The sequence below is a fragment of the Saprolegnia diclina genome, assembly GCF_000281045.1.
Source record: "Saprolegnia diclina VS20 unplaced genomic scaffold supercont1.34, whole genome shotgun sequence".
In the NCBI taxonomy this organism is placed as follows: domain Eukaryota; phylum Oomycota; class Saprolegniomycetes; order Saprolegniales; family Saprolegniaceae; genus Saprolegnia; species Saprolegnia diclina.
This window is the reverse complement of record NW_008246101.1, coordinates 208,207-222,210: the sequence shown is the minus strand read 5'-3', so window position 1 is coordinate 222,210 and position 14,004 is coordinate 208,207. Positions and strand designations below refer to the sequence as shown.

General features: G+C 60.5%; 8 protein-coding genes across 9 annotated transcripts; 4 read left to right on the top strand and 4 right to left on the bottom strand.

Annotated features, from left to right (window-relative positions):
- Positions 1-179: 179 nt before the first annotated feature.
- Positions 180-1,041, top strand: SDRG_10242 (hypothetical protein; the record flags this gene model as incomplete). Its single annotated transcript, XM_008616224.1, has 6 exons — positions 180-240; positions 289-378; positions 422-498; positions 542-622; positions 669-770; positions 816-1,041. The coding sequence occupies 6 exons, from the start codon at positions 180-182 to the stop codon at positions 1,014-1,016; spliced, it is 612 nt and encodes a 203-aa protein (XP_008614446.1). The 3' UTR covers positions 1,017-1,041.
- Positions 1,042-1,127: 86 nt separating this feature from the next.
- Positions 1,128-1,829, bottom strand: SDRG_10241 (hypothetical protein; the record flags this gene model as incomplete). The annotated part of the gene is made up of 1 exon (XM_008616223.1): positions 1,128-1,829. The coding sequence occupies one exon, from the start codon at positions 1,827-1,829 to the stop codon at positions 1,128-1,130; it is 702 nt and encodes a 233-aa protein (XP_008614445.1).
- A 110-nt stretch (positions 1,830-1,939) lies between these two features.
- On the bottom strand, positions 1,940-4,675 carry SDRG_10240 (hypothetical protein; the record flags this gene model as incomplete). Its single annotated transcript, XM_008616222.1, has 4 exons — positions 1,940-2,416; positions 2,460-3,721; positions 3,760-4,481; positions 4,530-4,675. The coding sequence occupies 4 exons, from the start codon at positions 4,673-4,675 to the stop codon at positions 1,940-1,942; spliced, it is 2,607 nt and encodes an 868-aa protein (XP_008614444.1).
- Positions 4,676-4,930: 255 nt separating this feature from the next.
- On the bottom strand, positions 4,931-5,995 carry SDRG_10239. 2 transcript variants are annotated; one of them, XM_008616220.1, is made up of 3 exons: positions 5,482-5,995; positions 5,097-5,437; positions 4,931-5,021 (listed from the first exon to the last, which is right to left on the bottom strand). In XM_008616220.1, exons 1-3 carry the CDS (start codon positions 5,941-5,943, stop codon positions 5,006-5,008), a joined length of 819 nt encoding a protein of 272 aa, XP_008614442.1. In that variant the 5' UTR covers positions 5,944-5,995; the 3' UTR covers positions 4,931-5,005. The 2 variants fall into 2 exon arrangements, with proteins under 2 accessions (XP_008614442.1, XP_008614443.1); XM_008616221.1 differs by having other exon boundaries at positions 4,931-5,437.
- An 82-nt stretch (positions 5,996-6,077) lies between these two features.
- Positions 6,078-7,435, top strand: SDRG_10238 (hypothetical protein). Its single transcript, XM_008616219.1, has 2 exons — positions 6,078-7,096; positions 7,143-7,435. Exons 1-2 carry the CDS (start codon positions 6,205-6,207, stop codon positions 7,328-7,330), a joined length of 1,080 nt encoding a protein of 359 aa, XP_008614441.1. The 5' UTR covers positions 6,078-6,204; the 3' UTR covers positions 7,331-7,435.
- Positions 7,436-7,577: 142 nt separating this feature from the next.
- On the bottom strand, positions 7,578-9,296 carry SDRG_10237 (hypothetical protein). Its single transcript, XM_008616218.1, has one exon. The coding sequence runs from the start codon at positions 9,079-9,081 to the stop codon at positions 7,615-7,617; it is 1,467 nt and encodes a 488-aa protein (XP_008614440.1). The 5' UTR covers positions 9,082-9,296; the 3' UTR covers positions 7,578-7,614.
- A 1,098-nt stretch (positions 9,297-10,394) lies between these two features.
- On the top strand, positions 10,395-12,738 carry SDRG_10236 (hypothetical protein). The gene is made up of 4 exons (XM_008616217.1): positions 10,395-11,369; positions 11,426-11,944; positions 11,989-12,117; positions 12,176-12,738. Exons 1-4 carry the CDS (start codon positions 10,461-10,463, stop codon positions 12,593-12,595), a joined length of 1,977 nt encoding a protein of 658 aa, XP_008614439.1. The 5' UTR covers positions 10,395-10,460; the 3' UTR covers positions 12,596-12,738.
- An 886-nt stretch (positions 12,739-13,624) lies between these two features.
- On the top strand, positions 13,625-13,987 carry SDRG_10235 (hypothetical protein; the record flags this gene model as incomplete). The annotated part of the gene is made up of 1 exon (XM_008616216.1): positions 13,625-13,987. A coding segment is annotated over one exon (363 nt), but the record flags the coding sequence as incomplete, so codon positions are not given.
- Positions 13,988-14,004: the final 17 nt, after the last annotated feature.

The window sequence follows — 14,004 nt, the reverse complement described above, 5'->3', positions numbered from 1 at the left end:
GTCAACCGGTCGAGGTGCTCGTTTAAGTACGATATTGTCGGTTAGCAACAACTGCATACGGTATAGAGTGCTTATAGCGTACGGTATACGGTCGCGTCGGCAAGAAATGCCATTGTACGGACTATGTAGAATGTACGCTACAAGGGCCGGTTGACGGTGTGACAAAGGATCTCGCCAACATGGGGCTGCATCAGGGCTTGGTCGATGGCGCCGCTACCCTCGCGACGCTCACGGCCCAGCGTACGACGCTCGCGCTGACGACGGTGGGTGATCGTTGAGAATGGCTAGAGCTCGAAGAGTTTTGCAGCATGCTGCCTCTTGTTGCGGCGCCAGCGACGGCCGAGAAGAAGCTCAAGCGCAAGCTCACGCGTCATGCCTGTACGCCGTTGTACACGCCTTGCATTGCTCACGCCTTGTATAGCGCAGTACGGATGGAGCGCGATCGACTTGGAGAAAGCCACGGCGAGCCTGTGCGTCATTCTCGCCGACGCCGCCAAGGTGCCATGGACAGTCGCCGCCACCACCCTCATGTATGCTCTAGCGAGGCAGCTCTGTCCAAGAGCTTGTCACGTCACTGACGGAGCTGCGCCTGTCGCAAGACCATCTAGGCGTGCTCGCAGCCGTACGACACCTGCCAGCTTTGGGCGACCTCATGCTCCCATGTGTAGTATTACGAGGCCCAGCGAGAGGCGATCAAGGCTGCGACCGCGTGGAACCCGTCGCTCGACGTACCTGCATACCACAATCTCTCTTGGCGCCTCGATATGGAGGTGCGTCCGACGCTATCTGCCATACGCTGATGAATTCGTCTTCAGGTCGGGACGCGCCTGCTGCACCACAAGGCGTCGCCCGCACTGTCGCTGTCGCTCGAGACCCTTGGGGCGCACGGCGCGGTTGCTTCGCGCACCTTGGCGACCGACTATGCCATCTTGCGCGCCTTGCATGTGTCACTCAAGGAAGCGCTCAAGGAAGCCCAGTCGACGCACTGCAGCCGCGTTCAGCGCTACTTGCAGTGAGACCTCCTCTGGAGTTGACTCGGTCATCGTCGGGCTCTTCCTCGCTGAGATCATTTGACTTACATACATTGAACCATGTCATTATTCGGAGCGCACTCGATACAAATGGATCTACAAGAGCGCAAAGTACTGGCCGCTGCCTGTCGTGTGGTCGTCGATGATTTCCTGGTGCTTGGCCGCGTTCACGCGCTTCTTCTTCCAGACAAAGAGCAGCGCCGCCGCGCCGAGGACGCAGACGGTGGCGCCAACTGCAATTCCAGCGATCGCACCCGACGACAAGGACGAGTCGGTCGCCGGCTTCATGGGTATGGGGCCTGGTGGCGGCGAACCGTTGGGACGGTCGATGGCATCGTCGTGGGGTCGCTTGGTCGACTCGGACGATGGACTTGGTGTACGATTCTCATACGAAGGCGTCGCGCCTGGCGACAATGGCGCAGTCGTCGCGAAGCCGCTGGACGGAACAGGGTGGCCAGTCAACGGCGGGCGACTTGTTGGCTCTATCGTCGTTGCATTGGGCGGCGTGGCACCTGGGGCTGTTGTCGCCGGCGACGGTGTCATAGTGCGTGGCGTCGCTGTCGTTGGTGCCGCCGTTGGCAGCTGCGTCGTTGGGCGTGGCTGGATCTCGGCCGTCCGGCGGGGCATGAAGCGGTACCGGTCGCAGCGGTTCACCAAGGCGCAGGTGGACGCCGCCGAATGGGGCATGAACTGCAGTGGCTTCCGCGCGACGTACATGGGCTCCACCATGGGCATGAAGCGCAGCTGCCCGAGGATCGGGACGGCGCAGGCGACAAGAAGACCCACGAGGCGTCGCATCTCCGGCGTTCGGCAACTTGAAACGGTCACTCAGCAAAAAAGGCCATCGACTACAAAAACGACTACAAGGGACTACTAGTAGCAACATCGACTAACTACGTTGCGTCGAGCTATCGGGAGGCCGCGGTCGTTCGCCGCAGCCGCTCGACGAGCGACGGTACGTTGACCTTCTTGGCCTTCTTGCCGCTCGTCGACCACGTGACGCTCTGCGATACGTCGTCGACTTGAGCTTTTTTCGGTGGCGGGTTGCGCGCCAGCTTTGGTCGGTGCATCTTGACAGCCTTCTGCATGCGCTGGTAGAGCTTGGAGGCGGTGCTTTCGGGAGGCGCGGGCAAAGGCAGCGGAGCAACGACCGCTTGATCCTCACCTTCGTCGTCTCGTCGCTGGTTGTCGATGACCGGGTACGCTGTTGGGGCGGCGTCGGGCAAAGCCACGCTGGTCCCTTGGTCGGACTCGGTCTCGGGCGTGGCTTCCCAGCCGACGCGAGGCCTCGGCGGCGGTTCCTCGTCAAGGTCGAAGTCGTCCACTGGCCCAAGGAATGCATCGACGTCGACTTGGTCGTAGTCAAAGTCATCGTCGTCGACAAACTAGCAGTGCCATGAACGCCAAGCGACGATGACAACACTGTACCTTGGCGAGCTCGAGGGCGGACGCAAGCTTGCGCCGGAGATGGAAGCCTCGGAACGCCGACTGGACGCGGGCGGCGGCGTGTCGACGAAAGTGCTGCCACCGGCGCCAGGCGCGTTGAAGGCAGATGGCCGCGCGTCTCTCGATGTGCATTCCATACTCGCGAACCCACACACGCCACCAGCGAGCGCGCGAGACGTGGGCTACACCAAGGATCGCGCCGGCGTAAGCATCGACGCGCGACCGCTTCCGGAGCAAGAACGACCGCCGGTCTTCGAGCGCCAGGAGATAGCTCGACAAGTGGCGTTGGCGCACTTCGTGTTCGCGCACCTGCGCCCATACGACAAGGTCCCGCAAGACGCTCGCGTGGGTGTCACGTCGATAGTGTGCCAAGCGTGCGGCGTCGTCTCGGTCGGCCGCTTCGCGCGCTTGGGCCTCGCGATCCGTTCGCTCCATACACGCTTGTTCGAAGGTCTCCTGACGTCGGGCGGCCTCGCGCTGCCGCCGCGCTCGCTCGTCCTGCCGCTGGCGCTCTTCCTCGCGCATCTGAGCCTCGCGCTGCCGTTCCTTCTCGGCTGCGTCACGGGCTTGTGCTTCGCGCCGCACCGCCTCGACGCGCTCCAGCGCAGTGCGTTGTCGCTGCTCGTCGGCGAGGCGCTTGCGCCGGCAGTCTTCCTCCCGCTGCGCCAACAAGCGTCGCTCGGCCGCTTCTTTTTCGAGCGCTTGCTTCTTGAGAGCCGCCCGCGCCGCCGCCTCTTGGGCGAGGACAGCCTGGATGGCGGCCTCGCGACGCGCTTCTTCTTCCAAACGCTCGCGCCGCAACGCCTCGCGCCGCTCTCGCTCGCGTGCTATCCTATCTGCCTCGGCGACAGCCGCCTCTCGGGCTCGCTCGATGGCTTCGGCGGCGGCCATGGCGCGCTCTTCGGTCCGGGATCGATCGACATTGCGCATCCAGGCGGCGACGGCCACGAGCGCTTGTGCCAACGCCATCGATGCAGCGTCTTCGGCGCCCATGAGCGAGCGCTCGTTGGTCGCGCGGGCGCCCTCGATGGCGAGACGCTCATTGCGCGCGATCGCAATGTGTATCGCGCGACTGCGGCGGTCTTCGCGAAAAGCCTGATGCTCTTCGTCGAGGCGGCGCGCTTCGTCGGCGAGGCGGCGGTCGTGTGCGGCTTGCTCGGCGCGGAGAGCGTCTTCGGCGCGCTGCCGCGCTTCGTCGCGGCGCTGCTTGGCCAGCCGTCGGGTCTCGGCGGCGATGACGTACGCTACATGTCGCTGGAAACCATGACGAGTAGACGAGTACGCAGAGCGGGAAGGAGAAAGGATATCTCGCGCTCAAGTTCGCGCTGCTGGGCTTCGTACGCGGCGTCGGCCGCCGCTCGCTCGGCTTCCATCGCTGCAACGCGCTCTCGGTGCTTGCGCTCGATGGCTTCACAGCGGGCCTCATGGTCGAGCTTTGTCGGGCTACCGATGACGGCCGCTGCGTCGACGTTGTTTGCAGGTAGAGCGTCAGATGGCGACTCGGTTAGCACGGTGGGCACGCGAGCAGCGATGGCGATGGCCTGGACCGACTGCTGGGAGAGCGACCAGAAGACCTCGTCTTCGGCCATTGAGGCTGCGTGCCGGGCCGCTGCGGCTGCTGCGCTACTCGAGTAATAGGAGCACATGACTAGAGCGCAGTGGGCCAAGCACACTGCATCGCACGATGGCTCGCAATGGGCGTGGCAGTAGCTCACGCTGGCCTCGTCCTCCGTTGCCAGCGAAGCCTCCTCGGGGACCGGCGCCGCAGCGCCGTTGGAAGCCAGCGTCACGTTCGGAGTTGGCGTCGGTGGGAGGGGCATGTCGTTTGGCGTCGTCGCTACCGATCGCGGGTCGACCTCGATGGCGCTGCGAACGTCGTACAAGTCCAAGTCGGCGAGGTCCGTCTCGACGGCCGAGAGCAGCGCCACGTCTGCGGCCCTTGTTGCCTCTGCAAACGCCGTCCACATGGGACTCGCACTGGTCCCATGCATCTCGTCTTGTAAGCTACAACCACATCAGCATGGATCGTCGTCGTCGCCGTCCATGATGTACCTGGCGAGGAGCTCGTCGAGCGACTTGCGCTCGTACACTGGTCGATCCCCATCGTTCTCGTCTTCCTCGTCCTCCTCATCGTCGTCGATGGCCACGTCCTGCAGCTGCCGCTGCAGCTCGGCTTCGAGGTCTTCTGCGTCGTCCATGATGGTCACCGGACGAGGCCTGCCGCCATGCCCCAAGCCGTTACCAGTGTAGTTAACCACGGTGAAATAGAACTCGACGAATTCACACGAAAATCCCACCGACGCCAGGACCAGAGCGACCGAACCAGGCTTGCTGCCCTTGGCTCCCGGCGCTGCGCGAGCACCAACGGCCGCCCACGCTGCCATGGCCTGCGCCGCTGCAGAGGCGAGCGCCTTGCAGCTCCACCAGAGCTGCTCGCATCGCCCTTCCTGTAGTAGCAACACGAGTAGACGCATCAAGAGTCGACTAGCCTCGGTTAGCACAACGACCAACTACGCATCTCGCGATGCTCACTCCTGCGTATTCCTACTAGACGCCATCAATCCTCGATGCGTACGACAAGAAGACGAGAAGGAGGAGAAGGTAGAGGCGGCCGCTTACATGAGGTCGGCCCACATGTGCTGGGCGCCGGTACCCTTGGTCTTCTCGTGGAACTTGTCGAGCATGCGCTCGCTTTGGTCGGCCGAGTAGAGCGTTTTCCAGTCGCCGAGCTGGATCAGCGGCGCCTTGACGTTCTCGAGCGCGTCGACAATGACATGGAGCCGCTCCTCGCGGTGCTCCAAGAGCCGATCTTCATAGTCGTCGCCGAGGAAGCGCGCAATGCGCAAGATCGCGTCGCGCGTCTCGTCCGCAAGGTACTCGTACGTCAGGAAGAGCACGTTGTCTTCGTCCTTGCGCTGGAACCAGGGCACGAAAAAGTCGAAGTAGTCGCCAAAGTCGACCTACACACCGCATGATCGCCTTGAAGACGCGACGGTCATGGCACCTGGCCCGCGAGGAAGAGCTCAAAGTAGTCATCCCATTGCCCGTTCTCGTAGTGGTAGCCCTCGACGTACTCGCGCGTGCGGTAGTAGTGGGCCACGGACGTATCTTTGGGATTTCGCCCGACGCAAATGTACTTAGCAGCGTCGTGGGCCGGCGTCCACTTGCTCGGCAAATGCGTCTTGAAGAGGCGCGCGTGGTCCTTCGCCGTCATGCGCTCGGCGACCTCCTTCCCCACGCGCTCGAGGTGCGGCACGACGGTCTCGGGCGGCGGTATCGGCGCCACGTCGTTGTGCAAGATGCCATACACGATCCGGAGCACGTAGTCGTTGCCGCAGTCCGGGTACGAGCAGACAAAGACGTCATGGGGCCGCGCCTTGAGCGACCGCCCCGAGAGCAGGTTGGCAATGTCGTAGCTCCCGGGCACGAGGAAGCCATCATGGGCGTTGAAGCTCGGCGGAAGCATGCTGCTGCTGCTTGGAAGCGCTGGCAGAAAATGACGGGAAGGTAAATGGTCCGGATACGATAGGCTTCTTACGGATACCGTGCGTTTTCCTAACCGACACCGTGCAACTCGAGAAGGTGCAACTTCAAGTTGCACCAAAATCCACCGCCACAATCGCCGCCAGAACGACTGGTCGACTAACTACAGCGATAACCGTGTTAAGCGAGGAGGCTGAAACTGAACCTGATTGTAGATCAATCAGTTTCAGTTTCAGCCGCCTCGATGTCCAAGCGGACGAAGAAGCGCAAGGGCCTCGCCGGCACACCCACGTACGAGGAAATGGTGAAAGAACACGAGCGCCGACATGGACCAATCCCCCCAGTCGACATGCCCCTCTTCAAGAGGGTCGTCGCCGCTGTCGACGCCAGCGGCCTGAGCGTTCGCAAGCGTCGCACCGATTTGGCTCTGTGCGAAGGGCCGGATCCCAAGCCCTATGTGGACGAGTCTTGCGATTGCCAGGGCGCCCACGCGCAGCAAAACCACGACGCCTACACCGAGCACTGGGTTGAGAACACTGCCGCCGACTGGGACGTCGCGGGTAAGTCGGCAGACGCCGGGTACGACGGGGGTGGGCACGATGACGAAGAGCCAGACGAAGCGGACGGCGCGCGCCATATCAACGACACCACAAAGCCGTCGATTGAGATGCGCAAGCTCCACAACGACAAACGACGCGCGAATGCACGCGGTATCGCCGCCAATGCGTGGCGCGACCTCCTCGTTGAGAGCGTCAAAGATGTCGCGGACTGGGCGACCCCGCTGGTTCGCCCGGGGGCTCGTTGCAATACCGGTACGTGTACACACCCAGCAACGTACGTGTGCCACACGTGCAAGTACTTCTCGACGAACGCTGTCTTTTGCTACGGGCATGCGGTCGACCACGCACCGTACGCACACAACATCGTTGATGCGAAGGGCTGCCCCATTTTGCGCCCGGCGCTGCGATCTGTGCCGTGTCTCTGTGGGACCACGCGCTCAGCGCGCGCGAAGCCAATGGAAGTGCTGCTGCACGGGTACGACGGCAGCGAGAAAGTCCAAGTCCTTTGCAGCGCTTGCAAGCCTGCGTCCGTACTCTTACGCCTTGGGTTCTTTCCAAGCTCGCCGACCGTTCCAGGTACATATTCGTACCCTGCAATCCCGACAGCATACCTGCCAAGTAGCAAAGGGCTTTGCGTTCTCGATGCTGCAGTCGGCATGTGCGTACCGCAGAGCAAACGTGTCCGTCTTTGGCGCCGCCAAAGTCTTTTTTGGCGAGCACCCTGACTACGAGCACGATGTCCACGGCACCATCTACCCTTCCTTCAACGCAGCAATTGGAGAGTTCTCGAGGATCCAGCACTTGTTGTAGTACATATATATACCACACCACCAAGCTGTCATGCGAGTGCCTTTGTTGGAAACAGTGTTTCAGTCCGAAACACTGTATTCCTTCAATGCACTGTTAAACTGTGCATCGGACAAAACACTGTCTCGAACACTGTGTGACACAGCGGCAAGTGCGCCATCCGGCACTGCTTCGTTTGGGAGCTCTGCGCACCTTGTCGCGGGTGTTGGTGGCAACAGTATCCAACTTAGATTGAACTACAACTACGATCTTATGCAAAACACGTATTCCAAAAGAGTTAGTCGTCGCTAGTCGTACCCAAGTCGGTGCAGCTGTGTCTCGAGGTCCCGGATTTGTTTCGAGAGCTCTTGCGTACGCTTGAAGAGGGCGCTCGTCGAGAGTCCTTCGATTGTGGTTTGCAGCTCCCGGATCGTCGTCGCGTTGGCTTCTTGAGCGGCTTCGGCCGTGACCGCCCGCGTCTCGAGCGCCTGCATGTCGGTCTTGGCGTCGGTCTTCTGCGTCTGCAGCGCCGTTTCCAAGGCGGCTACGCGCGCCAGGAGGTTTGTCGTCTCCTCCTGGAGCTTCGCTTTGGCCGCTGCGAGCTCCGACTTGTCGGACGAGAGCGCGTTGACACCGGCCGAGAGATCGTTGATGGTCGTCATGAGCTTCAAGATCTTGTTCTCGAGGCGCAGCTCGTTCGATGCGGCGCGGGCGGCTGCGTCGTCGGCTTGCGCTTTGAGCGCCTCGTAAGCCTTGCGTTCTGCTTCGAGCTCTGCGGCTGCGACCAGCTCTGGCGGTGCTGGTGGTTCACCCAGAACCACCTCCATGTCGCTGTCAAAGTCCGTGTCTTCGAGAAGCGGCCCATTAAGGACGGTCCACTGACTCGATTCATCGACGTCGCTGCAAGCAGGGCATACCACACGACGGCCGCGTACTGCGTCTTCGTACTTGTCTCGGAACTCTGCACCCTTGGCGGCCAGCGCCTTCTCGTAATCGGCTTGGAGCGCCTTGACGACCGCTTCGTGCTCCGAGGCGCCGGCCAAAGCCGCTTGACGCGCCTCCTCAAGGTTGCCCTTGAGGGCCTTGATGTCGTCGTCGTGCTGCGCTCGGGATGCAGCGAGCTCCGAGCGAGCAAGAGCGAGGTCCGAGGCACCGGTCGCAGTTGCGTGCTCCGAAACTTCGAGTGATTCCTCGAGATGCGCAACGACATCCCGGGTGGCCTGAAGTTGAGTTCCAAGCGTCTCGAGATCAGCGTCGTGCTGGGCATGGGCAAGATCAAGCTCCGAGGTGCGTGTCTTGGCCGTGTCCATCGACGCGTTGAGGCTGGCTTGGAGGGTGACGACCTGCGCTTGGAGAGTTGCTACTTCCGAACGCAGCTGACCGAGGATCGCCTCAGTCGTGGTCGTCGATGCCGCGCTAGCAGGCGTGGCATCCGTGGTGGTACTTGACGGAGCAGTCGCGACGCTCGTCACCGGTGTGCGACGCTGCGCGGCGGTGGTCGAGGTGCGGCTGCTTGCCGTCAGAGGTTGCACCGCCGTCGTGGCGGGCGTTTGCGTCGACCGAATCGTCGATCGCGCAGTCACCGGGACAGTTGGAGCCGCGCGCTGGCGGACAACCGTCGGGGTCTTGCTGCGCCCGAACGCGGTGGCACGCGAACCGAGGTTCGTCGCCGCCGTCGGGCTTGGCTTTCGCATGAGGGCATCTTCGGCCGCCAACTTGGCCTCGGCGAGCTTTGCAGCTCGCTTCTGGTGGTAGAGCGGGTCGTAGAGGGACATGCGAATTCGTTTTCTGAAGCATCAAGATCACTTGCGCCGCCGAGGGCTGTAAAGGCGTTCAAGCCTTCGCCGCGCGCCGTGTACTTGGAGTTTGTATCGCTGGAGAGGCGTCATCTGCGAGGCTGCGTCGTGGCAAAGGCGCTCGAAGCGGCGCGCTTTTGCGCTCTTGGAGGCTCCATCGCTCTCGTCGCTCGGGCTGCCACGCTCGGCGTCGCTAGTTCCAAAAGCCAATGGCCGAAAATATTTTCAAGGCGTTGATTGCCCGTGTAAAAACGTATTTTCATACGAGACGAGATTGTCCTGTGTTAATTTCCTAATGACGTGGCAGCGTGAATGGCAAACAGTCTGGTGAGGGGGTCCGTCCAGTGCGATCTGCTCCACAGACGTCGGGAACCCGCACTGTGTGAGAGGCGCAGCAAAAGCCTTGCGAACTTGGCAACTCCAGCATGATTTTCGTACGTGACCGGGGGAGTCGAGGCTTCAAATACTGAGGTTCATCTGGATCAAGAGTACATAAATACTCTTGATCTGGATGCACCAACCTCCATCGTGTGTGGTACGAGAATGCTAGACGCACGAAACTAGTTATAGCGCTCACATGTCTAGTGTCCTAACTACCGGTAGTACTGTATCGAAGACGGCCGGACCGCAGTCAACGTGGTTATTTCTCAGGCTCAGTAGCGGTCTTAGTGAAGATAACATACGAGGTAGGCATTCCCTGTCGACTCGGAGCATTCAAGTATATGGAGATCCTTGGAGCTCGTCTCAGTAACGAGTGTTGTCGATCGACGTTCAAGAAGGTACACGATGGGTACACTCTCCTCCTACTATCGCACAAGAGTAATAGTGTCGAGGTGTTGCAAGGGACTCGATAACTGCATTTACGAGTCCAGTCGGTCTAGTATGTTATTCGTGCCGCCGACTATCAACACTGGTCGAGGTAGCAAATGAGATACCCATCGTGGAAGCGCCATGGCCGTGCTCGGCAGTGTCTATCGCAACCGTCACTCTGCCCCAGCATCACTTTCGTCGTCTCTTCGTCAGTCCAAGGTCCAACTGACGACTTCGGCGAGCGTCAAGGCCGCGACAACAAGAATCGAATAGTCTATTATATACCTCTATGTCTAATCCTTTGTACATATATTCTGTCATGAGCGCGTGCGGGCATCGTCGCGTGCGGCCTCCACGGGCATCCCTGATTTCACGATCTTGGGTGGTCTTCATTCACTCTTTCAAGTAGTTTGGACCAAGATTTACGCATTTTGATTGGCCAAAGTTCGATGACCATGTACTGAACAAGCGAATTAAAAAGGCCACGTGGGTGAATCGTCCCACGGACGCCGAGGCCTCGGCCTTCGGACGTCATTTCGACTTTAGCCATGTCACCGCCTCGCTTCTGCTGCTGCGCCGCCGCCCACTCGGGCCTTCAGCTCGATGACATGAACCGGGATGCGAACCCGCGCGACGACTTTATGGCCTTCTCGTGGGGCAAGTGGACCCAGCGCAACCCGATTCCGGACGAGTACAGTGCGTGGGGCGTCTTCTACAAGCTGCGCGACCAAGTGCTTGACGACGTGAAAGGACTCTGCGAAGCCAAGGTCGCAGAGATCGATACGCTCGACGCGAGCACGTGCGAGGGCCAGATCGCCCGCTTCTGGCAGGCGGCCATGGACGAGGCCGGTGTCGAGGCCGCGGGCACGGCGGCCCTGGACCCGCTCTTGGCCCGCATTGCGGACGCGACCGACCGCGACTCGTTCATCGAGGCCATTGGGTACCTCCACACGCAAGGCCTCAGCGTGCTCTTTGATGCCGCCGTGCTGCCCGACATGAAGGACTCGACGACCGAGCGGCTCTTCTTTGCCCAGGGCGGCCTCGGGCTCCCGGACCGCGACTACTACACGGACGCCGACAAGGCCGAGAAGCTCGCTGCGTACGAGGCGCATGTCGCGGCCATGTGGTCGCTCTTCCGCCCACACGACGATGCATCGGCCGTCGCCACGTCGGTCGTCGCCGTCGAGCGCCGGCTTGCGGCAACCTCGCGCACGCGGACTGCGATGCGCGACATTGCGTCGCTCTACAACAAGCAGACGCCCGACGAGTTGGAGGCGGCGGCGTTCCCGTGGGCGGCCGTGTTCCGCGGCTACGGCCTCGACGTGCCGGGCTTTGCGATCGTCGCGACGCCCGAGATGTTTACGTTCCTCGCCGACGACATTGAAGCGCATTTGGACGCGTACAAGCAGTACGCGTCCTGGCACGTACTCAAGGCGCTCGCTTCGTACCTGCCGTCGGTGCGTCCTATTTTTCTTGATATTTTCACAGGACCAACTGATACATTGATATTTAGGTGTACGTGAACGAAGCCTTTGCCTTGTCCAAGGCACTCTCGGGCGCGAAGGAGCTTTCGGCGCGCTGGAAGCGCGTCGTCAACACGCTCAACGAGACGTGTGGCGAGCTCATGGGCGCGGTCTACTGCGCGGCGTTCTTCCCGCCGACCGCCAAGACGGCGATGCTGGAGCTTGTGGGCTGCCTCAAGGAAGCGCTTGCGCTGTCGCTCCAGGACTTGACGTGGATGACGCCGGCGACCAAGGCCAAGTCGCTTGAGAAGCTCGATGCGATCGTCACCAAGATTGGGTACCCGGATGTTTGGACCGACTTTTCGGCCTTGCACCTCGAAGGCAGCTACGTCGAGATCGTGCTCGCGATGCAGCGCTTCATGTTTGCGGAAAACATTGTCCGCCGCGTGGACGCGCCGGTGCAGAAGCACAAGTGGGAGATGCCGCCGCAAATGGTCAACGCGTATTACAACCCGATGGCCAATGAGATCGTGTTCCCGGCCGCGATCCTCCAGTCGCCGTCGTTCTCGGTGCGTTCGACGTGCTTGATACATTGATAGATTGAAACATGTAGCTGGACCGCGACATGGCCATGAACTTTGGCGCGATCGGGGCTGTGATTGGCCATGAAATGACGCACGGCTTTGACGACCAAGGGCGCCTCTTTGACGCGGCCGGCAACCTCTCGGAATGGTGGACGCCGGTACGACTGATACAGAGTTGATATGTTCGTAGGGAATTTTGATGGTTGTGGAATGTAGGAGGACGCGGCGGCGTTCAACGCGCGCACCCAAGTCGTTGTCGACCAGTTCAGCAAGTATGAAGTGCTCGGCCGGCCCGTGAACGGCCAGTTGACGCTTGGCGAGAACATTGCCGACATTGGCGGCGTCAAGATCGCATACCGTGCGCTGCAGCTCTACTTGGCCAAACACGGCCGTCCGGACGACCTTCTCGATGGGTACACGCCCGAGCAGCGCTTCTTCCTCGCGTGGGGCCAGTTTTGGGCGTCGATCGACCGCGACGAACAAGCGCTCAAGCTCCTCTCGGTGGACGTGCACAGCCCGGGCTTCCTCCGCAGCTTTGCGCCACTCAAGAACCTCCCGGAATTCTACGCCGCGTTCGATATCCAAGAAGGCGACGCCATGTATTTGCCTGAAGACGAGCGTGCAGCGATCTGGTAGTGGCGATCGTCTGATTCAACTACGAATGTAATGAGAAGCGTTGTTGCTGCTTGGACCGGTCCTTGATCGGCTCGACCGATCCGACGCTCGTCGACGCAGTGTGCACGGCAACCGCGTCAACCCGTTCTTCCGGTGACTACTGTGGTAGTGCGCCCAGATCTGCTTGTGCCACGCATTCGAGATTGGCTACCTTTGATTCGCTTAGGGTTGAGGTTGGTGACCACGAGTAGGATACATACATTCGTCGTCGGTCCAATATTATTGGGGTCTATTTGGCCAAGGACATGCTCGGTGGCCACAAAATGGTGACCATAGCGTACGGTTTAGGTTTCAACTACTGAGGCTCGCACGACTCAATATCTAGCAAGGTGAAATCAAGAGCCCAAACGTCCAATTCGACTTATTAATCTTTTGGGTTCCTCGTAGAAAGGCCACGCTGGGAGTTCTGGACTTGAATCATCCACAAACGGTCGAGTAACAACTAATGATTTGACTTGAATATGCAGCATCCGTGCCATTTTGGTGAGAATGCTGGCAACGCATAAGTGGGACGAAGCGCGTGTGGGTGTCGTCTTTTGTAACTTGGACACTCGTGAACCGGGTCGGCAAGTCATTCATCAGTTCTTATTCCCATAACGAGTCGTTTGGTTCGCTTACACTGGCTGCTCAACACGAGTGCGGTGCTTTCTCGACGCGTCTCCTCGTATGTGAGCTCGTGCACGACGTTGTCCAGTGCTGAGGCTAGACTAGAACGCGTTATCAGACTTTCCGAACGTGCGACGGGTGCTTCTCAGAGGGACCGCTCCTCGTGGAACCACGTTTAGGATACATCCACAAGCCAAGTCGACCACATCTGGGACGCGATCCATCCAGTCGCGTATGAAGGTAACTCGGCTACGTAAGTAAACAAACTAATCCCGCGAGATGCGGCGGTCGACTCAGAAGGTGGTTACCGGTCCCCTATGAGAGCTGTACAGCGCGTAGGAACCTTCTTGCTCGTCATTTTTGATTTCTCCGCCTTGTTTCCTCATGGTGCAGCCGAAGGATGGTCTGCCGCTCGGCGAGCGGCTCTCTTATGCCCGGGCGTCGATCGAGCCCGTCTCGGGCGACGACTACACGCCTGTCAAGACGCCTGGCGACCTCGAAGCCGACACTGCCCCAGACGGTGGTGCCCTCCGTGAAGGCGGCGCGCTCGTCTACACGTCGCCCGAGATTCTCGCTTTCCTCTTCCAGTACGCGGTGGTTGGCGTCGTCCTCGGTGGCACGAACGCGATTGGGTATCCGTTCTTGACGGCGTACTACCAGCTCCCCCCCAACATTCTCAACTCGGCGGGCACGCTCATGACCCTCGGGTGGTCGTTCAAGGTCTTCTTTGGCATGCTCACGGACTGCGTCCCGATCTTTGGCTA

Excerpts from the sequence above, each read along its gene's own strand:
- SDRG_10236 (XM_008616217.1), top strand. The coding sequence starts at position 10,461 with ATGTCACCGCCTCGCTTCTGCTGCTGCGCCGCCGCCCACTCGGGCCTT. Across the intron at positions 11,945-11,988 it reads TCCAGTCGCCGTCGTTCTCG|CTGGACCGCGACATGGCCAT; the intron begins GTGCGTTCGACG and ends TGAAACATGTAG. Across the intron at positions 12,118-12,175 it reads TCTCGGAATGGTGGACGCCG|GAGGACGCGGCGGCGTTCAA; the intron begins GTACGACTGATA and ends TGTGGAATGTAG.
- SDRG_10237 (XM_008616218.1), bottom strand. The coding sequence starts at position 9,081 with ATGTCCCTCTACGACCCGCTCTACCACCAGAAGCGAGCTGCAAAGCTC.
- SDRG_10238 (XM_008616219.1), top strand. The coding sequence starts at position 6,205 with ATGTCCAAGCGGACGAAGAAGCGCAAGGGCCTCGCCGGCACACCCACG. Across the intron at positions 7,097-7,142 it reads AAGCTCGCCGACCGTTCCAG|CAAAGGGCTTTGCGTTCTCG; the intron begins GTACATATTCGT and ends CCTGCCAAGTAG.
- SDRG_10239 (XM_008616220.1), bottom strand. The coding sequence starts at position 5,943 with ATGCTTCCGCCGAGCTTCAACGCCCATGATGGCTTCCTCGTGCCCGGG. Across the intron at positions 5,438-5,481 it reads AGCTCTTCCTCGCGGGCCAG|GTCGACTTTGGCGACTACTT; the intron begins GTGCCATGACCG and ends TGCGGTGTGTAG.